We start from the raw sequence: 25,248 nt of genomic DNA, 5'->3' as shown, positions 1-25,248 counted from the left end.
TCATCTACTAAAAGAAGAAAGCTTTCTCACAACGCAACAATTCTTACGGACAACCACTCGTGGAGAATTATTGAAGAAAAAATTCTCCAAGTCTCTTGACTCGGTTATGTCCCACAAAAGCCATTCACTCTCATCACGATGGATGACTATGAAGATGAAATAATAGAGGAAGAGGATGAATCCGATATTCAAGAAGGTGTTCAATCCGAAGACCAAATCGGATTGATGAGTAAAATTATTAAATTGAGAAACAAACTCAAACGATACTACAAGAATGTAAAAAACATTCCGAATATTATTGGCTATATTTTAGATGCACTCTCGAGTAGAGAATCCTTTATTAAATTGTGTTATGAAATTTGGGATCATTTAAAGAATACTCCAGTTGTTGTGTTTTATGGATACTTATGGAAGACCAAGAAAATGCAATTCTTTATGAATTTATTTGTTAGTTATGGCTTACCGATTTTATTGGAGTCTCTACCGTGGTACTTTTCACGGAGAAAAATTGGCAGAAGGCTAAGAACTCAGAAAAATACAATTACAAATTCAATGATTGACAGAAAGGAGTTTAGTTGGGAGTCGGCACATTCATACATTGCTCTCACCATGTTATACACATTGTTGGAGAATATAGAACGTCACTTAACTTATAAAGTGACAGTAATGAATCGATTGTATGTAAAGAGGCTTGTCTTAGAAAAGATTCTATATAGTGAGATTTGGGCATTCACTGAATTTCAAGGAAGGGAATTGGAATATAGAATATCAACAGAAATTCACAACACACTTCGATTGTTCAGTTATGTGGTTCCAAACATTTTGTCTTCTCTCTATGCCATTGTGAGAGAAGGTTTCGAATTATATGAAGGAAGGGCCAAGTTGGACTGGATGCTTGTAATACGACCTGTAATTTCAATTCTTCTGTGGAGAACCATTGACTGGACCAAAACCCAGTTCATGGGAAGAAAGGTAAGCTTTTTATGGTTTGTTGTCATTGGAATTCATTCTCATATTTTTAAAAATGTCACAGAAAGTAATTACCAATTTACAAAGTAACCAAAGCGTCGCCATGCTATTCGATCAAGTGACAGAGGGACTTTCAGAGATTCAGCTCAACAATATTCAACAGAAAAAATTGAAGGAATACGATCAAATAGTGCATACTGAATTTGGACTTTGGGAAGATGCTCGTCTTTTCTTCAACAAAGTTTACAGCTCTTTTACGAATCGAGGTGTCTTTGACTTTCTCTCGGAAACATTTGTTGCCTCAATGATTATGAAGAAGAAAGATTTGAATTATGAACAGTATAGAAAGCTTCAAATTGATATTGACCATTTAGTGTAGGTAGTGCAGTATTATTTGTTGGATTTAATGTTCGTATTGATCATAAAATTAGTAAATTGGTGAGAAGGACAGGAACATACACATTGCAGGCGTCTAGGAGTGTAGAAAGACAAACTAGAGTTGTCAAGTTAATGAAACTTCCGAATTTCCAAGATGAAGATAATGATGAATCATTAGTTAAGGTTTCTTCTTTTGAAAGTTTACGATTACAGAATATTACTTTTTCATACCAAAAGAATGGAAAGAAACCATATGCTCTCAACTTTTCTGGAACAATTGAGGTGAGTCAAAATATTTCATATGATAATGATTACCATATTCTGTCATGTTATTGTTGCTGACAAATAGTTTCAAAAAAATTCAATATATGCCATTATTGGACAAAATAGAAGTGGAAAAAGCACATTGGTGAATTTAATAACCAAGTTATATCGTCCACAGGGAGGTGAAATGACATTCAATGGTATTCCATACTCAAAGATTAACAGAAATTCAATTCGAGAAATTGTGTATTATGTTGCTCAAAAAGCATATGTTTTTCCAGGTACTATTCGAGAAAATATTTGTGTTGGAATTGATTACACTCCAACAGATAAGGAAATTATTAAGGCAGCTAAATATGCAGGAGTTTTTACATTTGATGAAGCGTCAATTAATCCCTTATCATCTTCCTCGACAGGTTCTCAAGAGCCTCTTCCATCACTAAACATCCCAAATGAAAAGACAATTGAAGAGCTATTACTTGAGGGAACTCCATCTGAGAAGAAAAAGCTCTCTAAGAAGAAGATTAACAAAATTTTAGACATGAAAACACAAGCACGAGGTGCAAATTTGAGTGGCGGCTTTGCTCAATCTGTTGCACTCGCACGAATATATTTGCAAAAGAAAGCAAAAATTATTATCTTGGACGAGAGTACAAGCGCGATGGATCCCATCAAGAAACGAGATGTCATATTCCCTAATTTATTCAAACACGTTAGAAAAAACAAGCTAACATTGCTCATGATTTCACACGACATGACGTACTTGGATCAAGTGGACAAGATTGTACTCTTATCCAATGGACAGATTGCTGGTCAAGGTTCTCACAAAGAACTCGTGGATCAAAATAATGAAACTTATCTCAAAATGTTGGGATTGTCTTCAAAACTGTAGAACAAAGATGATCCTTTTATTGCGATACAAGTAAACAACAATTCATCACCACAACACGGCTCACTCCAATAACCATTACAAGATCCAAAAATTTAGGGAATTTCAGCTTGTTTCTATGCGCAAAAAAAATGTCTGAACCTGGTTCGAATCATCATCTTCTTCCATTTGAGCATTTGCCGGCGCATTGCTACACGCTGCCAAAATTGACTTCTCCTCTTGTTGTTTCTGCAACTCCTTCTCGTAGTCATCACAACAACAACAACAACAATCAACAAAACAATTCAAGTAACAACAATCACCCAACCACAGTGGTGGTCGGAAAGAGAAAGAATATTGAATCAGAAGAGGATCTTGATGATGGGGATAATCCTCACGGATGCAATGAATCAGCAGCATTTTGTGGCCACATCAACCGCCATGATCACATTATTTGTAGTACCCAACACCTTCTTGTTCCTCATCAATTGCACTCTTCAGAGTTGAAAGAAGAGTTTTCCGAACAGCGTCAATGTGATGACGATAATAACTTTAAAAAAGTGAAAGCCTATCACCACATATGTAACGAATATTCTACAACTGTTGCAAGTAGCAATCTTTGTATTCCTTCTCCATTTCCTACTCTCTACAAACATTGTCAAACAACTGATTGGTTTTATAATTTTAGCATGTTTGATTGTGTTCGAAATTTTGAAAACTATGTTGATGATCCGAGTGATGCCAACAATATCAAAATGAGCACAAACGATTATTTTAATTACTGTTATGATTTTAATGCTTTACCAACGCACTCTTCGAGTGGACTTCTTAGGCTTTTAAAAGATTTAGGAATTACCTCATTCTATGACTACAAGTACTTTATATTTGTATTCTTATTTAATTTTCAATCAAAATTATCCATTTCACGAAGCGAATGGATTTTTGGAATGTTCAACTTGCGATGTGACTCGATAGACAAGCTTCGATACAAAATCAACCAGGTAACTGAGGAGTCTTATTTGTGGAACTCTGAGCAGATGAAAAATTTGTTCACCGTATCCTTCAAATTTCTGAGAGATTCAGAAAAGAGTAGATCAATTGATGCTCATGTTGCTGCTTATGCGCTGAGGGTTCTAATGACAGGAAGAAGCCCTTTCACGGAGACATTTAGTGACTTTTTGGTTTCAGCTGACAATCCTATCAAGTCCATTAATTTAGATCAGTGGAAAATATTTGTTGATTTCTCAGCAAATATTGCTCCAAACCTTTCTAACTATGACTCTAATGATGCATGGCCTTCATTGTATGACATCTATATCAGTACATCTTTTGGAATTAATTAATTCCTTTATGAAAATATATATTTTACTTTTCAATCTGTAGCAGTTTACTTTTTTTTACAAAATTTCATTCTTTTGATTCTTGCTCTTTCTTTTTTCGTTCCTCTTCTTCTTGTTGCTTTAGTCTCTCCTCCCTCATTTTCCTTACTCGCTCCCATTTTTCTTCTGCTAACCGTTTTTCCTCCTCTTCGAACTCCTTCTCTTCCTTCTCGATTCTTTTGGAAAGTTCTTCTATATTCTTTTCAATTTCGTTGCTCAACCAGTCGAGCCCTTTCACAATGTGATCATCTAATTTGTTTTTTGTAAGCTCTCTTTTAGCTATGGAAGGAAGAATGTTGAAACTTGAAACATATTGAGCTAGTTCATGCAGCTTAAGTTTTTCAGATATTTCAGAAGGATCCAAAGAGTTTGGAAGGTCTTTTTTGTTTGCGAGACTATGGCAAATTTGGAGAAACTTGTGGTTAGTCATTCGTTTTTTGTGTCATACTTACACCAACAACGGTTTTCCTTTGAAATATGGGTGTTTTATACTTTCTTCAAGTGTTTTCTGAGCTTCCTCAAGTCGCTTTTCATCAGCAGAATCCACAACAAAAATTGCTCCATGTATCTGTTAATCAAGTATTGATTAGTGACAGGATGTTCAGCATGACATGATCACTTACTGAGGGAAAATAATTTGGCCATATTGATCTAATATTTGCTCCTCCTCCCACATCAAAATATGTAATTTCGTAATGCTGGTGCTTTAAGGTTTCTCTGTTAAATCCTACTGTTGGCATTGGTTTGAAATCAGCATGCCCTTTTAGTGCTGCTAAAAACGTGGATTTTCCCGCATTGTCTAAAGTGTTGATCAATATGACAAATACATCAAATTATTTGTATTCGAATGGTTGTATTTCCGATTTGTTCCGACGCACATAAATATTCATTGACGAAATTCCATTCATTGTTTAAACACGTTCTTCCTTATTATTCCTTTAAATTCCCTCACTTACCTAGTCCGATCAACATGACCGTGATTTTCATTTCATCTTTCTTCTTCTTTCCAAAGCCAAACAAATTCTTGAATAACGATAACATTTTTTTAAAATTTATCATAAAAATAACATTTTCGTGTTATCTACAAAACGTATGTTTTTGGCGCCAATTGGTTCATCATTCAAATTGGATGGGTTCAGAAAATTTGTATCAATTCGAATACGATTGTTTTTATTCAAAGAATTTCTTTCAATTAATTGAAATCTGTATTCTATTAATACATACATAGAAGTAATTTTAATCAAATACCTCTCATTTTCTCCTTCAGAACTTTGAGAAATGGCCATTTTAGAAATTCCTTAAAAAAGAAATGTTGTTGTCGAAACACACTCCTCCATCAGCAACAACAACAACCTCACAACAACAACAACCACTCAAACCTACATTATTCACTCACAACTCTTCGTTATTTCCATCCATAATTATCCCTCGACGAATGACGAGCACTTTCTCTCCTCTCGTAATAGTAGTTCTACTAGTTCTACTACTGCTGGTTCCATCTCCTCTTATCTTCTTCCATTCTACCTGCCAGGCTCAATCTCTATATGCTTCCTTTGGTGATTTTGCTTGTAACTCTTTGAGTAGTAGTAGTAGTAGTAGTAGTAGTAGCAGTAGCACCTCCACTTTGACATCTTCCACTCCTCAACAACGTTGCATCTCTTCTTCAATAGAATTAACACTCAATTCCAATACAAGCACTTGTTCGGATTCCTTCTCCTATTACTACAACTCTCAAGGTCAGAAAATAGATTTAGGAACCACCTTGAAAGTGGAGGCCAATCTTCTCAAGGCACGTGCACGACTCTACTTTGTAAAAGATTCAAAATTCATTTACAACAAGTACGAAGTCTTTGTACCAGGAGTGGGATGTGCAATGACTCGTGCCAATTCAGAATGTGGTTCTTCTGGTTCTTCTGGTTCTTCCGATACCTTTGTGTTGTGTTGTGTGGGTGGAAAGAGAGGCACTGGAGCGTTTTGTTTGAGGGAAGCAGAGGCTCCAGGTGTGAACATGCTGAGACGAGCCTATCAAGTGTATCGAATCACACTCGCTACAAGTGTTCTCATTACGGCTCAAGTGAAAGTCACTCGAAATGGTAAAACAAGAGAATTGATTTTGACTGAAAGTGCAACTTCCTTGTCATCGTTCGGTATGGATGCATTCATGACGTATCAACTCTCAATGGAACATCAAGAATTGGAGAAGAAATTTAGCATGTGTAGTAATAATTATGTCATGTTGAGATTAATGCAAGCAGGAGCCTCCTCGCTCAATAATCCTCTAACGACATTGACAGCCGATGATCTATTGCTGGTTGAAAAATTATCGAATTTTATAACCGATCAGTATTCGTATCAAATTAAGGCATCATGTGATTCTGAATATGGAGATCAAACCAAGACCCATGACTATGTGGATCATATTAAGGATCAATTCTATAACGCTCAAGAGTTGTATGGAATTAAAAATGTTCTTAGGAATAAGCTGAACATACCACTCACTGAGACAATCACATTTGGAAATACTGACACGAGTAGTGGAGTCGGTGGAAGTAATAGTGGTGGAATTGGTGGATTGGATTATTTGGAAGTGGATGTCGTGAGTCCAGTGTTATCAATTAATTTATTGATAAAAAATATATACGAACTGTAGTGAAAAATAGGATTAGTAATATTCGAGTGAAATGTATTCAATAGAAAATACTTGAAATAGTGTAAATATATGGATGTTTCAATAATATTATTTAAGGCTACATCATGAATTTTATCAACACCACATACATATTTGAAATCAAATACTTACGAAATGTAATTTCTTCTTGGTTTTGTCACAATAAATTCATAGAAAAGTCCTCCTAGTGCTCCACCAATAAATGGTGCAGTGAAATAAATCCAACAATTTGGATACCAAGTCCATCCTATTATTTGTGAGCCGAGAGTTCGAACAGGATTCATACTTCCATTCACAAGGGCACCTCCTCCTATAGCTAATGCAACAGGAACAGTTGCCACTACAGAAGATATTGGTTCCAGTCCAGTTTCTTGGCTCAAGTGTTGTGACTTGATAAATGATCCAAACATGGTCATAACAATAAAAAATCCAAGAATAATTTCCAAGGCAAATGCTCGAAATGCATCTCCTAAATCTTGTGGAGGTTGTAAAATAGCAGGTTGTACTATTTTGAAATATTATGTAAATATATTGTCCACAAAATATGTGTTCGAAATTTTAAAATCAAACATACTCGATTTTGTGACCAATAAACAAAATGCAGCTCCAATTACTCCTCCTATAATTTGCATCACAATATACAGTATACCTGTTAAAATTCCAATATTTCTAGTGATGAGAGTTGCTAGTGTTATGATTGGATTGAAATGTGCTCCGCTTACTGTGACAGCAATGGTCAGTTGTAAATTTTGTGAAATGTCATGTTACATACTTGGTGCGAATATATGAAAACAAGCCACTTGAGTGAAAGCTTGGCATAGAGAGGTCTGAAATACGTCTCCAGTTGAAAAACTAGCAGCTGTACATCCCATGAAAGTATACTAGGATGCGTGTAATTAAAAATTATTTTTCAAATATCCATCATCGTTAACGATGAAATTTTGTCATTGCATAATTGCGAATGGTAATACATATCATTCACGTGTTGTTGTGAATATATCAACCAATTGTTATCATTTTCTAAATTATTAATTCAATCCATACCAATGAAGTTCCACACAACTCTCCGAGCAAACCTCGCCAGTTTACCACAATATCGGGATGGTTTCTAAGCACAGACCCACTTCGGAATTTAAATGTTTGTTGTGAGCCATGTGTTCCATGGATGGTTTGTTGTTGTGAAAACCTACGTTGAATTATTGATGGACATGATAGTTCAACACTTTAGTGTGTGAAGTTTTTATTTTCGAAATAATTTTCGCAATAAATTTCGAAATCGCAACAAATATATCTTCATCTTTGTCTCATGAGGGATGCGGAAAGGCAACATTTGAGGATATTTTGGTGATTCGTTCCAGTAATTTGCGAGGATCCTGAATTCAGTTCCGCGCCCAACAACAACAGTTCCATTGAGCAAAGTAAAATACTTTGGGAATATTGGTTCGATTATGACATTTCGCTCATCTCAAATACTCTACTTTGTTGGGAAATACAACTTGGCAGACATGAGTGACATGCCAGTTCGAATCATGACACAATAAAACACGAGGGAAAACAATTGTTGTATGATGAACAAAATCCAATAACCAGCTGATTCCCAAGCCCATAATGGATTGGATGGTGACTTAACGAAACCATACTATTTGAATACATGAACACAATAAATTATTCCCTCCTCTGGGTCCAGAAATACCTACAATTTTAAAAGCAGCCGCTCCGCCTATCAGTCCAATATGAAATAAAAAGGCCAGAACTGAAAACTTTACAAGTTTAAAAAAGGCTTGAAATATCAATCCCGATGTAAACATTAATGTTCTGGAAATAATAATGTATACAATGACCGCATGTGCAATTAACGAGATGGCATGCAGTCCTAAAATTACATAATACGCATAGGGATTCATGATCATGGATGGACCAATGGAGTTGCACAACAAATCCACCGACAGCGATACGAGAAGAAACGTAAAACTTAATTTCATTTTTTTGGCGCGCAAAATATTCGGTCCAGACAATACACTTTTACACTTGCTTGTGCTTTTTGGAGATCCACATTCACGCATGCCAAATGGTTGCAATCCCTTTCCGTTTGCACTATACTCACATTGGTAATTGTGCTCGGAACAAAATAACCAAGGTGGGTCATAACTCAGATTATGTTTCGAATGGGATGAACTAAGGTTAGATTTATTGAAACTTAAAAAAACTTTGAGAGACTTTCATAGTTGGCATTCGAAGAGCTTGTATTACTGTAAAAGCTGAATCATTCGCAAGTGCCATTTGAAATGCAACATCCATCATTGATTCTCATTGGACGCTTCTCTGTTGTCACCAGTTTGCACAATCCAAGAGCAGCTCCACTGCCTCCACAATTCCATGCTTGACATTTTCAGACATGGACGCTCTTTATCAGGAAATTACGTTCGCCAGTTGAACGACACAACGATTTCACACAAAAAAAATGTCACAAATGAAAATCACCTCGAGACGACCAGTCATCTCTCTCATCCCTCTTGTTTTAATATTGTGGGCTCTTCTTTCCCTTCTCATAACGTCATTAACACGAGTCTCTGCTCAAACTTGTCGAACCAATCTCATCACAAACACTTTCACACCTTCCTTTCTGGATTATTGTCCAGTCGGTTGGATCAATACTGGAAATAAATGTGAGAGATTTGCAGATATCTGGAAAGCAAAATTGGGATCTGGTTGTACTACTTCCTGGGATTGTAAATTCTCTTCTCTTTCTTGCATCAACAACGTTTGCAGTCCATTAAATCGAATGGAAGGAGATACTTGCACTGAAGACTCTCAATGTGCACAAAATGTCTATTCCAAATTTAGTAGTGCTTGTTTCAATGGACGTTGTCGACCAATGACTCTTATCAAGACTGCAAAAGTTGGTGAAACTTGTAATGTCAAGAATGTTGCTGACAATACCATCTCTGATTGTGCTGAAGGACATTGTGCTTTGGCAAGTCTTTTCAATTCCATCATACCTGGTCTTATCACTTCCAAGTGTGTGAAAACATCACAAGCCAAGAAGGGTGAAACTTGTGGTTTCAAATACACACTTCTTCCTCCTGCAATTACGGATTATATCACTTGTGAATCAGGTACTACTTGTTCATTGGTGATTGGAGGTACTTGTGTTCCTGTTGTTCAAGAGGGACAAGCATGCTCTCTGTTAGATCTCTCACAACAATGCGAAACTAATACTTACTGTCGAAGACGATCCGCAACTGCTTCCACGACCTGTGAGTACAAGGCACCAATTGGTGAATATTGTGATACTTTTCTCGATTGTGCATTTGTAAATTCAGGAATGGTTTCATGTGAAAACAACAAGTGTGTTCGAAAAGCATCGAGACCTAACGGACAAGGATGTACCTCCAATGATCAATGTTACAGCAGATATTGCGATTCTTCTACTGGTAAATGTTCTGCCTATGCAGGAAAGGAAACATGTTCCACTTCTTCCAGTTGTACCACTGCCATTTCACAAGGATGTGGTTGTGCTGGAAAGGAAACAGATAGCAATCTTGGAAAGTGTGTGGCATCTTGTGAGGGACAACTTTTAGATTTAAAAGCTTGTCTCTATAATTTGGGAATGTATTACTATGACAGTATTACACCATCACAATCGTTGGGATATTCCCAATATAGTGATGAAACTTCTACTGCTTTCAGATCATGTCGATATTATTATGATCAATTTTATGGATGTATGAAGCAAACTTGGAATGATGCTGGAATTTCAAATTTAGATTCGTCCATGCCTGGACTTGGATTGGGAAGTGGTGTAGGTGATGGAAATTCTCTTTTACTTCCTGAGAGAAATGGAAGTGAGAGTTTGTTGATGAACCGATCGATGGTTGTCGTGATGCTGGTGATGGTGGTACTTCTTGCTTTGAATTAAAATTCACTCTTTAACTTGAACCAGGTTCGGCAATTTATTCATTGGATGACAGTTCCCATTTACAAAAAAATATTAATGTCATTTGTCTTCTTCACGTAAACAAATTTTACAACAACAGCGCCCACGATAATTTCCAAAAGAAAAACCATGTCAAGTTCACATCAACAACAACCATCATCCACATCACACCACTCTTTTACCACTTGCAACTTTTCTCATGACCATCCATCGAAATCCTCTTTTTTCTCATCATCATTCAATACTGCTAGGAATTTCTCATCATCTCGAATAATATTGTTTTACCCGACAACAACTCTTCTTCTCTCCTTCATTTTGATCGTCATGTCATCCGTGAACAGCACAACAACACTTGTCAATGCATCTTCGGCGTCTTTGCTGTATTTCACATCTGATCTTCACACTCTTTTAATTTCAAACTCAAACTATGTCGTGTTAAATCAAAATCCAGTATTCTGTTTTTATTGGAAAAAGGACTCGGACTTTCTGAATGGAACCATTGTGAGTGAAATTGGATTAAAATCTCCTAATCAACAACAAAAGAATATTATTGCAATATCATTGGGAGTGCCCGATTATATTGTAGCAAAATCGAGTTATCCATTAACTCCTTTAGTAGATGTATTTGTTTTTGATGATTATACTGCTTATGATATGTTTTACAAGGAAAACGATACGGATGTGACAAGCGCAACAACAAGTGACATTTTTCACAAAGCTAAAAACGATACTCTGTTTGGAGGTGTCAATAATTTGAAAGTGACAAATACGTACGAGAAAGAGTTTGGAGATCAAGTGATTTTGAAAGTTGTTGAATTTACACGACCCAAAAACACTTCCGATTATACACATGACGTTTTATTTCCATTGAAAAAGAATGATCGAGGAATTATGTTTTTAAATTTTGCAATTTGGAAGACATCTGTAGATTCTCTTGATATTTTCAGTAATTTTGAAATTGATCCATCCAACACTGGTTATGGATGGTTTGAATTTCAATCCATTTATTACTATCCAATTTCATCAACACTGCAAGGTTTAAGAATTGTTCATGGCATATTGATGGTCATTGGATTTTCCTTATTATTCATTGCTTCCATGCTCATTGTGAGACACTCACACCGTTTCATCTCCAAACGTAAAGGAATTGTCATCCATGCAACTCTATCCATCATTGCAGTTGTTTGCATTCTCATTGCATTTGCATTATCTATTGCCGCTTGTTCCATTTCAACCAATCGACATTTTGACAGCATTCACAAATGGATTGGACTCTTTGTGGTGATCTTTATTGTACTTTATCAATTACCATTCTCTGGACCATTTACTTTTATTTACAATTTTATATTCATCAAGAAGAAATCTTCTTCATCCAAGCATCCAAACGAAGATTCACACACTGAAGAGACAGAGAGTTTTCTATCAAAGACTGAGAATACTAAAAAGTTCATTGGAGATGTTGCCTCTTTCACACATGTATGGGGAGGGAGAATATTAATTGGTGCAGGATGTCTGAATCTTTACTTTGGAATTCATGGAATTTATGCTCCCTATCCTTGGTTCATTGGCATTAGCGTTTTCTTGGCGTTGATTCTATTGTTCATGTTGTTGGCTGAATGTTTAACTCCAAAACAAGTGAAAAGGTTGACCAAGGGAAAGTTCAAAAAACTATTTGGAGCCAATAATGATTAAGTGAATTTGTGTCAAGAAGGCATAATATTTGCTCGTATTCTTAATATATTAATAATTAATTATATTAAATAGTAAAGGTTCGAATATGTGAATGTGTGGAATCACATTACTTGGACATAAGATTTTTCGTTGATCGAAATAAAACATAAAAAAAATTCGTCGACTGCTACTTCTTGGTAGTAATCATATTGTTGTTTTTTCATCCACCAACAAAGAGGTTGTTGCTAAATATCATCATCCTCATTGATATTTATGATCGGATTGAGATCAGACACTATTTATTGTAGTTACTTGTAAAACTGTTATTATCGGAATTTATATGCCATTACAGAAATTAACGTACACTAAAAAGGATATGAAGGACAGCGAACAGTGGTTGGTTGTTTTTGATGATACGGAAACTGCTTTGAATAAATTAGCAGAGGAAGTGGAGAACAGAAATCAAATATTTCGCAACAATTCGAACGCTAGTGAGCTTCCAAAATTAAATTCCGAAATTAGGAGACAATTTAAATCCATAGAACGAGTGTTGATCGATTTAAAGGAAACATTACCTCAATTTTCAAATGAATTATCACAACGAGAAATAACAAGAAGGAAGGATGCTCTTCAGAACACAATTCAAAGAGAACAACAAATGAAAAAGAAGTTTGATAATCCGTCTATTGGAAGAAACAAATTACTAACAGTAGAGGACAATGAGCCAATTTCAAAAGGACCATATGACAGAAGCCAAGAACCGGAATCTATACGAGATTTAGAGAGTCATCAAATTCTCACTTACCAACAAAGAGTCATGGAGGGTAAGTAGTTCAGTTCTTTGTAAATTTAACCAAGGTGGATTGAAAATCAAAATTGTGACAAAAATCAGACCAAGATAAAAGCTTGGACATGTTAAATCAGGCCCTCGATAGAACTAAACAAATTGGGCTTAGTATTGACGAAGAACTTGACGAACATTCACGATTACTCGAAGACATTCATGAGAATGTTGACGTTACCGAATCCAAGATCAAAGTTCAAACCAAGAAAATGGTCAATCTTGCAAAAAAGAATTCCTTCATGTGTTGGGGAATAGTCATTGCAGTGATTTTATTTATTATTGCTGTGGGTCTCCTCATTGTGTTGCTCACAACCACAAAATTCTAAACAATCATTAAATCGTATTTGCAGTGTTATGTTTGACGCTGTTTCGAAAAAGATCACTTATTCTTCTATTAAGAGTGAGATAAACACATTGAGGTTTCAAACACTCGAGTGTTTGTTGGACAAGTGGAAAGCTCAAGCAACTGAAATCAACCAAAAATAACACGTGAAAAAAAAATGAGCTCAATTCAATCCTTTCTTGTGGATGGCACACCATCAAACGAGCAGGATTATGTGCTGCAATTAACGATACCGGACGATGTGATGAACAGTATTTTGCAAAATCCGGATCAACTAAGTTTGAAATTTCTATCGGATCCACTGAGTAGTGAAGTGGTAAGTATCTATGAATGATTAGAATCAGTAGTTTGAAATTGTTTATTGTGTTTGTGTGTGTTTGAATTATTCTTTGTAGAAATTCGAAGTCTCTCTCGGTAACAAAAAGAAGGAGTATAATGCTGCTGTTATTAAAAACGATTGTGATCTCTATAGGTTTTCCGATAATCATTTTCACCAAATAGGAACAATTAAACATAGGGCTAATTTGGACAATTTACCAACCATACAGCCTCCAATTGTAAAACCAAAGACAATACCACCAAGAAATATAGAAACCAAACCTCCGACACGAGCGAGTCAGAAACATAAAATTGTTGCCAACAGAAAGGAGGACTTCTTTTCCGGCAAATACAAAAGAACAGACGACTCTCCAATTAAATTATACGTAGCATCCGAGCCGACTGATTCCAACACCGAAGTAAGCAACACCAACAAAAGTGTACCTTTACAAAAAGACCCTTTCCCATCAAATCCGCCAGTGGTGTCATCATCCACAACAATGCCCGAGTCACCACGCTCCGAGCCTTCATCTCCCAGAGGTGACGAAGCAATGCCAATTTCTCCAACAGACGAAAATGACTCGTCGTCTTTTACAAAAACTCCAAAAGAATCATTTGAGGCAGCATCTCAAAACAAGTCAACAATTTCAACCACCACCACATTTAAAAACACACAAGCAATAACTAACCGTAACAATAGGCCTCAAGTGAAAACTGCTGATTATTGCCTCAAAATTGGTAGCGCTGAATTTAAACCATATAGTTTAATCACTGAGGCTTTCAAAAGAGGAATTAATTTGAACGAGTCACCTCTAAAATCTTCATCCATATCCAAAATTGACACCTTTGAACAATATTCTCAACTTAAAAAGCAGTACAATGAATTATATCCAAAGTATGAAGCTCTAGATATGCTGTTAAATGAAAACGTTGATGAATTTAAAAAGTATGCATATCAGTGGCAAACATTAACAAATGAAGAAGAAAAAAGGTTAGCAAATTTAGAAATTCAGAAATTATTTGTCAGAAGACAAAAGGATGTATTACAACTTACCAATAAGTACAGAGACTGGCACAAAGAGTTGGAGACTATCAAGCACTTGATCGAAGATTATGTACAACGAAAAGGATCACAAGCATCACGTGACATTATTTATTAGAATCCATTTGTACCACACCAATTATTTATTCCATCAAACCTTGTTAGGAGAACAAGATCTTATAAAGTTATTAAACTCGTTCTCTGCATCTAATATGTCTATTCTTTTGTTTGTTTGGATGGAGTGCTCCAGAATTCTTGTGGACAACTTCTTTTTTATGCTGAAATACTTCAATGCATGAGTTTTCATTTCGCTAAATCGCTTTCTCTCGACAAATTCCAAATGTGTTAGAATATTCAAATATTTGATTATGTTTTTTCGAAGTTTTCCCTCGTTTTCCTTAATAGCTAGATTGTCTTCCTCCAAATAGGTGGCCAACGTTCGAATTTCATAATCTGTCTTAGTTTTTTCTGCTAGAGATGATAATGGCGCTTCTTTTAGCTCTTTCTGTTTTTTTGTCATCTCCTCACATCTTCTCTTTAGCTTTTCAACTTCTTTCTTATATTCACCATCCTCATCTTCCAATTTTTTATACTCTGTTCGAGCGCTCGAAATAATTGGTTGCATGAATTTTTGCAAACCAGAGACGTCTCGTAAAAGAGTTTCCAATTCCTTGCAAACTTCAACTCCATGCAGAACATTTTCATCCAAGCCCAACCTGAAACTCTGTAATACTCCTGTATCTCTTGAAGCTAAGTCTTTACTTCATTTTCAATATAGCCATATTCCATGAACAATTCACTCCTACCTACCCTACGAACATATTGATTTTTTCAACGTGTTTTGATAGCTCTTCAAAATATCGTTTATAATATGTTGCGGTTTGATCAATGATCGTCATAAACTGTTCGACTTCTGAGTGCCCTTTTTCCAGTCGTTTAATCACAATGGGTACTTTTGAAAATAACTCATCACTAAATAATGAAATTCCGTCATGAGAGTCCAACAATTCTTTGCATGGCTCCTTTCCGAGCTCAAGTGCAGGCTCTTTTGAAACAATTCCTCCCATGATGATTTCAATTTGGCATTATTTTTTTTTATTGTAAATAAATAGCGGAGAACATGATGGGTGAGGATATTTTAGATGGGAGAGAATCCGAGAGAGATCGTTCTTGATCTCGGCAATAGTTCAAATCATGTTCAAAGATTTGGCTGCAAGCGAGTGAGAAAGGAGATTTTCAAGAGAGAAGAACGTCATTTAATAACACGTACTGATGAACTTAAATTCTAGCAAAGATCTTCCAAAGATTTGCAAGAGAATCGAAATCTCTTGCAAAACCTTAAGCATCTCTGCAATCACTATACCCAATGCATACCTGTCACGTAAAACACTTCCTCTCCACTCCTTTCTTGGATGAGAGTATGGAAATTTAAATAGCTGTAGTTCACTTTCTGTAAATGTGGAGAACGCATCCACATTCATTCTTCAAAAAAACTATTGTTAAAATCAATCCTTGCATTCGAGAGTTCACGAACTGAAGGTCTAATCATGAAATTATGAAAGATCAGAATGAACAATATTGTTGGAATGTATAAACTCGACAATGTCTAAAGCTTGCTCGAACATGGCTGTTTACTTGTTAGTTTGCACCATTAGTGTTGTCCAAAGTTCAAAAGATATCAGAACAAGTAACAGTCTGCATTCTGGCACCACTTTCTTGTCATTGAGGGAAGAGATTCTAAATCGATCTCGTCTTAAAGGAACAGAGAATGTAAATTGGTTATATTCCTTCAATGTTTGAATTCTTAGAATGACAATCTGTTGTAATGTTGCCATTACCTATGTCTAATCCTTAACAAAGAACATGGTCACTTATCCTCGGGTCCAATCATTCTTCTATTATGTGGAAAATGAATAAACGGATATACACACCCCAAGCTACCTTGTGAACAAATGCTCTCTCATTGCTTGTGCAAGCCAAACCCTCCAGAATGCTCTTGGGATGGCTTGGAATTACAAACCACACACCAATACATCTGGAGAATATATACTTTAATTGTTGTGTTTTTGTTATTAATAATGGTTTGACATTCAAAGCACGCACTAGTCACCATTTAAGTCGGTGGTGACTAACATGGATCGTTGTATTTACGCGGTAAAAATGTGGTAAGGCTGGGCGGAGACGAGAGTAAGGCTGGACATCCTTTTGGCGCGGTCATGTTGTATCATTTCTCGTAAAATTCATTCCAACAGAGAGTCGTCATGATGATCTTCAAAGAGTTGTTGGTCGAATCAAAGAGTTGTTGGTCGAACCAAGGTGATAGAGGTGGGAGTCAGAGATTAACTCCTGAACCACCCAAAGATATTCGTAAATTTCTTAATAACCACCCAAAAAAAATATGAAGAGATGGGAGGGATTGTTGCCTCGAAGAACATGGTGGTATCCATCCTTGTGGAGGATCCATCCCTGTATACGATCGGAGTGAAGTGTCAGTTTGGAGATAAATTGACGGAACAATTTCCAAAAGTGCTGGAAAAGATGCAATGTAATTTGGAGGAAGTAAAACGTTTTTATAAAGCAATTAAATTATATGCCAACCTGACGAAGGATTTGTCCAGAATTAAATATTTTGCAACAGAGTAGGTTTTTCTGACCCTTTGGAAATTTTAATGAAACCAATGAATGAAGAGCTTTCCAACCAGAGCAAATTGATGTCGCCCACAAGATGGCAATAAGCATGGAGCATTGCTCTCAATATTCAAAGCTAAATAATGAATTAGAAGCCATCTGTTTGCAAATTAAAAATTTGAAAAGAGAAATTGAGTCCATGCTCTCGCAGTCACAATCGGACTTCAAGCAACTGAATGCCATGTTCGAATCTTCAAAAAGGGATGTATCAAAAGCTCAAAAAAAGGAAGCAGACATATTGAACAAAATTGCACATATAACCACCAACGTGACATCAGAAGATGAAATCAAATCGCAAACAGACAAGCTCCAAAAGGATTACCAAGCAAAAAAATTAGAGCGGGAACAATGCGAAAATGAGTTGGAAAGCACAAAAACAAAGTATAATGCAAGGATTTATAACCGATTATATCAAATAGAAACACTAGAAAAAAAAAGATTTGATGTTATGAAGACTCTTGCTCAAGAATATCTAGCTTGCCTAACTAAAATGAACGAGATGGAGGAAAAGAGTTGTACAAATGCTGAATCTATCCTTTTAAAACTCAACGAAGAACAAGAAATACTAACATTTATAAAAGAGTGCGACGCCATTTCACCAAACTCGTTACCCCCAGGTGATAGAACCATGAATATCTCTCTAAGGCAACTAGAAGTGAAAAATGAGGCACCTGAATTTGAAACATGGTTGCAGACCATCAGTCCCTACGTACGATCTATTATCAGTGAACATACCCTTTTTGTTGATGCAGATTTTCCAGCAAACAACTCATCCATAGGAAATCAAACCACCTCAAACAATGTAAACTGGAAACGAGCTCCTGAAATTTTTGGAACAACGTTCGAAATCATTAAGGGAGGAAAAGTTCATCAGAGTCATGTTTGCCCCAAATATTCTGGTGATAATTGGTTCATCACTTGTATTTTTAGCGTCGCAAAAGCGCCAAGTTTAATCACTCGCTTGTTTTCCACACTAGAAGTGAACACTTCTGGTGTCTATGAGCTTAATTTATGTGTTGGTGGTGAGTTTGTGAAGGTTGTTGTGGACGATTACTTCCCAGTTGTGTCCCAAAGCGATCTAACTCCACTGTACTCATGTAGCAAAGAAAATGGTATTATTGTTCCAGAATTATGGGTGATGCTTCTCGAGAAAGCATTCGCAAAATTATCAGGATATTATAACAAGATTGATAGCAACTATTTGCATTTAGGTTTGGAAGTTTTAACAGGAATGCCCCAAATCAACATTGTTTTCTCAGAGAATGTGATCAAGAATGCATCATTTCAGGATAGTAGCTGGAATACTATTTGCAATGCATCGAAAAAAGGCTGTATTATTTGCTGCCACTCTCGTTTTGAATGTAGTGGCGTTTTACATGGATCCACATCCTACACGCTTGTGAATTGTCGTGAGAAAGCTGGCAACACACGATGGGTAAAACTTACAAACCCATTATGTGAAATTAAGCAAATTCCCATCGAGTTAGATTTCCAAGTTTTTTTGGAACAGTTTGCACATGTAAATATTTGCAAATATGACCCTAAACTTTCACGAAAAAGCATCAACATAACTACCCAAATGCTTAGCCTTAATGATGAAGTTCTTTACCCTGTCATTGAATTGAATGTTTCGAGCAGTGATCAGGAAGAGTTTTGTTTTGGAGTTCACCAAATGCATCCAGTTTTCAAAAATGCATGTGCGATTCCTTCTGTGCTAGGTTTCATAGTTATTGATGTGTCAAAATCAAAGGAAATTGTCACATTCATAACAGCGAATGTGGAACGAGAATTCGCTCCATCCAAACAACTTAAAGCTGGTCAGTACGATATTGTTCCTTTGCTATTCCAAAAGAATGGAGACGTTCAAAACATCGTCATGTCTTGCCATCACTCTGGAGAAATGAACTGGAAGCTAGTTCCAAAATCAAATGTTGCCATTGGAAGTCAGGTGTTTCGGCTTGGTCAGCTCAAAAAACTCGTGTTCTAAAATGTTGTTTTCCTTTAATTTAAAACATGTTTCTTTCTTTCTCTGCCAATAAGCGTAATTTTTCTTCAAATTCTTTTTCCAACTGTAATCGTCTCATTTCCAATTCGCACAATGTTTGTAGAACTTCAGCGTTTTCCGCAATAGAATTGGAGGAATAACATGATTGCATGTACATGAGATTTCGATCAGCCTCGAAAACTTTAAGTTTCTGATCCTCATACTTTTGAAGAGCAAATGTTCTCCTTGGTTTGTTGTGTATAACAAAATCACTTCCTGTAAAACTAGAGCCAGCTCCAGAATATTCAATTCCTCGTTCTCTCTTTTTCTGATTTTCATTACCAAGGAAAAAGTTGCTAAGTCCATTGATGACAGTCTCCAAACGCTCTTGCTTGTTAAATTCTACATTTTGGGGAATTTGTTCAATACCATGCTCTGCCATTAACTTGTTATAATACTTTCCAATTTTTACAGTGTAATTCTTCAACTTTTTAAATGCCAAATTCATAAATTCCACAGAGTAATCTCGTGCCAAAGCGTCACCAATATCCAACGTGGTTTTGAAATCCTCCAAATAGAATTGTTGTGTCACTTGTGTATAAATCGTTCTCATATTTACAACATAATCCTTCATCACTTGCTTGTCCAAATCACTCTTCGTGTAATAAAGTAAACAATACAAATAAACACCAGCAATGAAACATGGAACCAATTCCTTGACTTGAAGATAGACCAAAAGCAAATTAATATCATTATTCATGAACACATCTTTCAAATCAATTTGCACATTGCCAACAAGTGTTCCTACTGTGACTGTACCATAGTATTTAGTGAGTAGTGTGGAAATGGCATTAATATTAATTGGAATATTCGAAGAGTTTTTGTTTTCTACAATTAAAAAGGATCCTCTCGAGTAAATAAGACCCAACAAAACAGCCAAATAACTTGGATGTTCATTCACAATGGGTTCAATGGGTGCCCATCGTTCAATACTCGATTTTGATAAATTTTCCATAATAGACATGTTAATATACATATCAAAACCATCTTCTTCATGAGTAGGTGTCATGTCACTTGGAGGATTGGAAACTATTGATGGATTTGATGTTTGTTGTGGTGGTTGTGGTGGTGGTTGTGAAGATGGTTGTTGTACCATTAACGATGGAAATGCAGATTCCAAATGTGCCGTTTGTTCCGAAGTACTGTCATCCATCGAAGTGGTCGTTGTGGTTGTTGTGGTTGTCGCCGCAGAAGGTGAGAGAATTCTATTTCCAGTTCCAGTCATATTCTTAATATCTTTAACAGAAAGTGAATCTAAGGGTTGTGTCACAACAGCATCTGCTGCCTCTTGAACACTTGTGACAAATCGAGTAATGGGTTGATAATGTGTGTACAACAAATCATCCAATTTGTTAATTTGTTGATTACTTGTAAAATCATAATATTCAATAGGTTTTGAAACGTCACATAAAATGGGTTCGTTAATGAGTGGTAATTTCTCTCTTCCTGCCTTTTTTCGAAATCCAAATCTCACTTCCTGTACAAATGCTTTATCAAACGGTGCTGTTTCTTCACTGAAAAATGTGCCATTCGATTGTTTCATAAAAGCATCTCGATCCATTCGATAGGCCACAATAAATCCACAATGTTTCACAAGATCAGCACTGCATTTTCTTCCATAGGTACCAATGGCAACATTGACACTGTATTCAGCATTGTTCACAGATTGACTATAGTAGGTATCAATGGGTGTTAATACTTCTCTCTTTTTAGAGGAATTTTCACAAAATACCACAAATCCAAAAATGGCAATTTCATTTGGATTCAATTTAGGGACTAGTTTTTCAAATTCATTGTATTGATAAACTCTGTTTTGTGTCATGGTTAGAATTGGAGATGATGCATTCTGATTGATAAATAATTTAATGGTCACTTTTGCAGTTTGAACATTGTAACAAACTGGAAATCCTGCTCGTTGTTGATTAATTTTACCAAATAGAGTTGCTTTTGAGATGGCAGTTGGAGGATAGACATTGGAAGTGGATGCAGAAAGGAAAGAGGATGTCAATAATTGTTGATTTTGTATCGAATTTTCAAATACATGGGCATCTGTCAAATTTGACAAGTTGACATTTGATTGAGAAGGAATGGCTCCACTCGATCCAAGCAATGATGTGACACTTGCATCCACATTCACTTGCTGAAACATGGAAGAAGTTAAATTATTCATCATCAAGGAATCATTGGATCCAAATTGATGTGAATGATGATGAAAAGGATTTTCTGAACTCATTACTCCACTCAATGAATTAAAAAACGAAGATCCATGAGTGGAATGATGATGTTGATTCATTGGAACACCACCAACACCACCACTACTTCCACTGTTCAATAAAGGAGAATAATTGGATGGATGTTGTTGGCTCACTAGAGTGACAGTATTCATGAGTTGAGTCAAATGATCGGTTGTTGTGGTGTTACTTGTCAAAGTACTACTACTACCACCACTGCTACTATTGTGTGGTTGTTGAATATGAGAGGAATTGTTGTTGTTGGATGAGGAGGAGGAGGTTATTGTTGTTGGATTCATCATCATGGTCATGTAGGAGGAATGATTGTTGTTATTGTTGTTGTGGAGACTATTTCCCGATGAGGAAGAAGAGGACATGACCGATGAATTCGATGAAGGATAATAGGAGGACGAGGATAATGAAGAAGAAGAAGAATTAGTGGTCATCATCCTCATGAAACGGATTCAACTTTGAAAACAAGGTGGACACTGTTTTTGATATGGATATGGCCTATGGGAGAGTAGGAATGGTTGTTGTTGTTGGAGGAGGAGGAGGATTCTTCTGTTTGTGTTAATTAAATAATTCCAGAAGACCACAAAGTGGAGTTTTTTTTTGTGATTGTAATTTTCAAAAAAAAAAGACTGTCACCTGTCAAGTGGACATGCGGAACAGGGAGAAATTGTGATATTGGATGTTTTTTTGGGCCTTTTTTCATGAACATGTAAAACTTTGTAAATTCGATTTTCCCTCATCTCGGAGCTGTGTATGTTTCGACTCTCGAAACGCAAGAATTGATTCCGGAACTGTTTTTCAGTAGCTCCGAAGTTTAATCAAAAGTGAATTGGCAGTGTTCCTGAAGGAAAATATGTGTTCAAATATTGTATTGATTTCATATTCCTTGATAGGTGACAGTGAAGAGAGCTGTTGTGTGACACAACAACTCCAATCATTATAGGAGATGCCCTCAGAGTTTATTGGTCTAAATTTAGACTCTAAAACACTTGCTTTTGGAGTTGGGAATTCTCATTCAAAAAAAATGTTTCCGACCGAAGATGAAATTGAACAACTGGTCATGCGTGTGAGTTTTCAAGAGCAGTAAGTATCACTCAATTGGGTGCAAGTGATCACATCGATGTGTTTATTATAATGATGATGATTTATAATGAACATCAATAGACAAATCCAAACTCAAGAACAAGAAATCAAAGAGTTGAAAAACGAAATTATTCGATTGAAAACCCAACTGAACATTGCTCTCCAACAACAACCACAATCACCACAACAACAGTTTCCCTCTTCATCGTCGTTGCACATTTCTTCTCTGAACAACAACAATAGACATTATTTAACAAGATCGGCCTCCAGTGGTGGCATTCTGCCATTTCATCCAAACCATGTCCTGAATCATAACCACAGCAACAACAACCAACAGTCACCATCTAAAAGCTCACGTCGATCACACCACCAACTACCCTCCACGCCCCTTTTCGAACAATCCAGAATTGTGAAGGAGTATGAAGATCAAAAGAAACGACGTGTCAGCAGAATTTCTCGAGAGTCGCGACTCGTTGAAAGTCATGATCCACACAATGAAATTAGTCCAAACAGCAGCATTGAATCAGCTGATTCCACAATAAGATCTTCCTTTTTCCGATCTCCACACAACAACAGCCAAATTTATTTGAATTCACCGATTGGTGGCAATGATCATAGAAGTGAAGGGTATTCACGTGGAAATTTCACTAGGAGGACTGGATTGACTGGATCCTCCACATCACACTACTCCACACCCTCCTCATCGATGGAAGTTTCTTCCAGCTCCTCATCAATGAATCGACGATCCGCACAACCATCGATTAATCTCGATGAAGAGTTGGCTCGTCAGTTGCAATACGGAGCTAGTCCTTCGGAATTTGAGGACACTTCCTTTTTATCACAACAGGGATTTATTTCATCGGAACCTTTCCATGATGACTCTTCGCCATTGTCATCAAGTGATGAATATCATGGAGTTTCATCTAATAGAAGAAGAAGTAGTAGTAGCAACCTATTGAATGTAAATAATAATAATACTTTCAATGACATGAATAGTTATGAACAACTGAGACAACTTGAAGATGTGAAGGTTGGAGTAAAACCAGAAATTCTGAAACGATTGAGCAACATTCCTTTTCAAGGGGGCAAAGCCATGATATCAAAATGCTCCATATGTTTGAACCATTTTTCAAAAGACGAAACAATCACCTACTTGCCATGTCTCCACTATTATCATCATTCATGCATCATGAAATGGTTCAAAGATAATCATACTTGTCCCATTTGTAAATTCGATTTAAATGACGACCACTCACTACAATAAATTACATGTGTTTTATATTTTGAACTGAGAGTACATATCAGTGTTTCATTCACTTGTTTGCTGTCAGAGAAGATCTCATATTCCTTTCGAATGAATTAGATCCAAAAAATTCAGGAATGGGTTTATTCGATGATAAACGTTGTTCGATGGTTTTATGTACATTATTTACAAGCAATTAGATCCAAAAAATGAACCTCATTCAACATGAAGCTTCATCATCATCATCACTCCCTTCGGAGGAGCAAACAATGACTCCAAAAAATCCTTCTCCAACTACCACCTCCGGTGGAATTCAATCATATTTGCAATTAAATCAATATTCTCTTTCAAAAGAGCAAGAGCAAGAATTATTGTCCATGTTTCAAATGTATGCCAAGGACAATAAGGTTTCATTGAAGGACTTGCACAGTTTGATTAAATCAAATGTTGGAGTAAAGATTGATATTGAAGAATTGATGGATATGGTTCAAATATTTTCCCCAGAGAGTATGGTGGAAGCTCTAAATAATGAAAGTAATGAGCGAAAAATAGAAAAGATTAAAGTAGATTTTCCTACGTTTATTAAATGTTTGAATACACGATATATTGATTCCGAGAAATTTTCAAAAGAACAATTACAAGACTTGTATATTACAGAAATTTATAATTTATTAGATGCCAATAGATCTGGCACTATAGGCCGATCGGAACTCTCTCACTTTTTTTCGAGAGCTTTAGGAGAGAATTTGGTTGAAGATCAAATTATTGACATGCTTTCTTTGTTTAAAAATCAAACCATTAGCTTGGAAGAATTCAAAACTTTCGTAAAACAACTGAATATTAAATTTTAAAATTCATTCTCCGAAATGCTATTTTCCTCCTAAATGTTGTCACAATTATGAAATATTAATCAGTAAATTGAGTGCAATCCCGAATCATCAACAAGTTTTTTTCGTCATCGACATGGATCTTTTGATCATTAAGCATCCTAAAATCGATGACAAACCAAGTAACATGGTTAATCCAATAACAGCCATAAATATGATAGCATATTCTCTGGGGGGAAAGAATTTCAAAACCCATTGTTTATCCTTGTCAATAAATGGCTAAACATTTTGTAAATACAGAAATCGTGATGATTCTTATTCCAACAGAAAAACATACTGTTATGAGCAGCCAAACAGAATAATAAATAAATCCAAAACTAACAACCATCAAGGAAATGAAACCAGAGCGATGAGCCAAATCTGTGATGGACATTTTTTG

At 36.1% G+C, this 25,248-nt stretch overlaps 15 protein-coding genes across 15 annotated transcripts; 10 read left to right on the top strand and 5 right to left on the bottom strand.

The window, feature by feature from the left end:
- Positions 1 to 138: 138 nt before the first annotated feature.
- FDP41_013302 (uncharacterized protein) lies at positions 139 to 2,503 on the top strand (the record flags this gene model as incomplete). The annotated part of the gene is made up of 4 exons (XM_044703918.1): positions 139 to 972; positions 1,034 to 1,344; positions 1,401 to 1,629; positions 1,697 to 2,503. 4 exons carry the CDS (start codon positions 139 to 141, stop codon positions 2,501 to 2,503), a joined length of 2,181 nt encoding a protein of 726 aa, XP_044565532.1.
- A 128-nt stretch (positions 2,504 to 2,631) lies between these two features.
- FDP41_013301 (uncharacterized protein) lies at positions 2,632 to 3,822 on the top strand (the record flags this gene model as incomplete). Its single annotated transcript, XM_044703917.1, has 1 exon — positions 2,632 to 3,822. One exon carries the CDS (start codon positions 2,632 to 2,634, stop codon positions 3,820 to 3,822), a length of 1,191 nt encoding a protein of 396 aa, XP_044565531.1.
- A 64-nt stretch (positions 3,823 to 3,886) lies between these two features.
- On the bottom strand, positions 3,887 to 4,899 carry FDP41_013300 (uncharacterized protein; the record flags this gene model as incomplete). Its single annotated transcript, XM_044703916.1, has 4 exons — positions 3,887 to 4,253; positions 4,311 to 4,426; positions 4,482 to 4,657; positions 4,815 to 4,899. 4 exons carry the CDS (start codon positions 4,897 to 4,899, stop codon positions 3,887 to 3,889), a joined length of 744 nt encoding a protein of 247 aa, XP_044565530.1.
- Positions 4,900 to 5,167: 268 nt separating this feature from the next.
- On the top strand, positions 5,168 to 6,508 carry FDP41_013299 (uncharacterized protein; the record flags this gene model as incomplete). Its single annotated transcript, XM_044703913.1, has 1 exon — positions 5,168 to 6,508. One exon carries the CDS (start codon positions 5,168 to 5,170, stop codon positions 6,506 to 6,508), a length of 1,341 nt encoding a protein of 446 aa, XP_044565529.1.
- An 87-nt stretch (positions 6,509 to 6,595) lies between these two features.
- On the bottom strand, positions 6,596 to 7,736 carry FDP41_013298 (uncharacterized protein; the record flags this gene model as incomplete). The annotated part of the gene is made up of 6 exons (XM_044703912.1): positions 6,596 to 6,605; positions 6,659 to 7,031; positions 7,101 to 7,247; positions 7,299 to 7,407; positions 7,571 to 7,649; positions 7,717 to 7,736. The coding sequence occupies 6 exons, from the start codon at positions 7,734 to 7,736 to the stop codon at positions 6,596 to 6,598; spliced, it is 738 nt and encodes a 245-aa protein (XP_044565528.1).
- Positions 7,737 to 8,987: 1,251 nt separating this feature from the next.
- On the top strand, positions 8,988 to 10,445 carry FDP41_013297 (uncharacterized protein; the record flags this gene model as incomplete). The annotated part of the gene is made up of 1 exon (XM_044703911.1): positions 8,988 to 10,445. One exon carries the CDS (start codon positions 8,988 to 8,990, stop codon positions 10,443 to 10,445), a length of 1,458 nt encoding a protein of 485 aa, XP_044565527.1.
- Positions 10,446 to 10,787: 342 nt separating this feature from the next.
- On the top strand, positions 10,788 to 12,155 carry FDP41_013296 (uncharacterized protein; the record flags this gene model as incomplete). The annotated part of the gene is made up of 1 exon (XM_044703910.1): positions 10,788 to 12,155. One exon carries the CDS (start codon positions 10,788 to 10,790, stop codon positions 12,153 to 12,155), a length of 1,368 nt encoding a protein of 455 aa, XP_044565526.1.
- A 319-nt stretch (positions 12,156 to 12,474) lies between these two features.
- On the top strand, positions 12,475 to 13,304 carry FDP41_013295 (uncharacterized protein; the record flags this gene model as incomplete). The annotated part of the gene is made up of 2 exons (XM_044703909.1): positions 12,475 to 12,958; positions 13,027 to 13,304. The coding sequence occupies 2 exons, from the start codon at positions 12,475 to 12,477 to the stop codon at positions 13,302 to 13,304; spliced, it is 762 nt and encodes a 253-aa protein (XP_044565525.1).
- Positions 13,305 to 13,478: 174 nt separating this feature from the next.
- Positions 13,479 to 14,799, top strand: FDP41_013294 (uncharacterized protein; the record flags this gene model as incomplete). The annotated part of the gene is made up of 2 exons (XM_044703908.1): positions 13,479 to 13,637; positions 13,717 to 14,799. 2 exons carry the CDS (start codon positions 13,479 to 13,481, stop codon positions 14,797 to 14,799), a joined length of 1,242 nt encoding a protein of 413 aa, XP_044565524.1.
- A 33-nt stretch (positions 14,800 to 14,832) lies between these two features.
- On the bottom strand, positions 14,833 to 15,748 carry FDP41_013293 (uncharacterized protein; the record flags this gene model as incomplete). Its single annotated transcript, XM_044703907.1, has 2 exons — positions 14,833 to 15,442; positions 15,492 to 15,748. 2 exons carry the CDS (start codon positions 15,746 to 15,748, stop codon positions 14,833 to 14,835), a joined length of 867 nt encoding a protein of 288 aa, XP_044565523.1.
- Positions 15,749 to 17,114: 1,366 nt separating this feature from the next.
- FDP41_013292 (uncharacterized protein) lies at positions 17,115 to 19,356 on the top strand (the record flags this gene model as incomplete). Its single annotated transcript, XM_044703906.1, has 2 exons — positions 17,115 to 17,320; positions 17,370 to 19,356. 2 exons carry the CDS (start codon positions 17,115 to 17,117, stop codon positions 19,354 to 19,356), a joined length of 2,193 nt encoding a protein of 730 aa, XP_044565522.1.
- Positions 19,357 to 19,375: 19 nt separating this feature from the next.
- FDP41_013291 (uncharacterized protein) lies at positions 19,376 to 22,090 on the bottom strand (the record flags this gene model as incomplete). Its single annotated transcript, XM_044703905.1, has 1 exon — positions 19,376 to 22,090. One exon carries the CDS (start codon positions 22,088 to 22,090, stop codon positions 19,376 to 19,378), a length of 2,715 nt encoding a protein of 904 aa, XP_044565521.1.
- Positions 22,091 to 22,680: 590 nt separating this feature from the next.
- On the top strand, positions 22,681 to 24,003 carry FDP41_013290 (uncharacterized protein; the record flags this gene model as incomplete). The annotated part of the gene is made up of 2 exons (XM_044703904.1): positions 22,681 to 22,739; positions 22,821 to 24,003. The coding sequence occupies 2 exons, from the start codon at positions 22,681 to 22,683 to the stop codon at positions 24,001 to 24,003; spliced, it is 1,242 nt and encodes a 413-aa protein (XP_044565520.1).
- A 188-nt stretch (positions 24,004 to 24,191) lies between these two features.
- On the top strand, positions 24,192 to 24,833 carry FDP41_013289 (uncharacterized protein; the record flags this gene model as incomplete). Its single annotated transcript, XM_044703902.1, has 1 exon — positions 24,192 to 24,833. One exon carries the CDS (start codon positions 24,192 to 24,194, stop codon positions 24,831 to 24,833), a length of 642 nt encoding a protein of 213 aa, XP_044565519.1.
- Positions 24,834 to 24,920: 87 nt separating this feature from the next.
- On the bottom strand, positions 24,921 to 25,242 carry FDP41_013288 (uncharacterized protein; the record flags this gene model as incomplete). The annotated part of the gene is made up of 2 exons (XM_044703901.1): positions 24,921 to 25,088; positions 25,147 to 25,242. The coding sequence occupies 2 exons, from the start codon at positions 25,240 to 25,242 to the stop codon at positions 24,921 to 24,923; spliced, it is 264 nt and encodes an 87-aa protein (XP_044565518.1).
- Between the last annotated feature and the right edge of the window lie 6 nt (positions 25,243 to 25,248).

Source organism: Naegleria fowleri (assembly GCF_008403515.1).
Source record: "Naegleria fowleri strain ATCC 30894 chromosome Unknown tig17, whole genome shotgun sequence".
In the NCBI taxonomy this organism is placed as follows: domain Eukaryota; phylum Heterolobosea; class Eutetramitea; order Acrasida; family Naegleriidae; genus Naegleria; species Naegleria fowleri.
The sequence above is the reverse complement of the archived record's forward strand: the minus strand, read 5'-3'. Positions and strand labels throughout refer to the sequence as shown.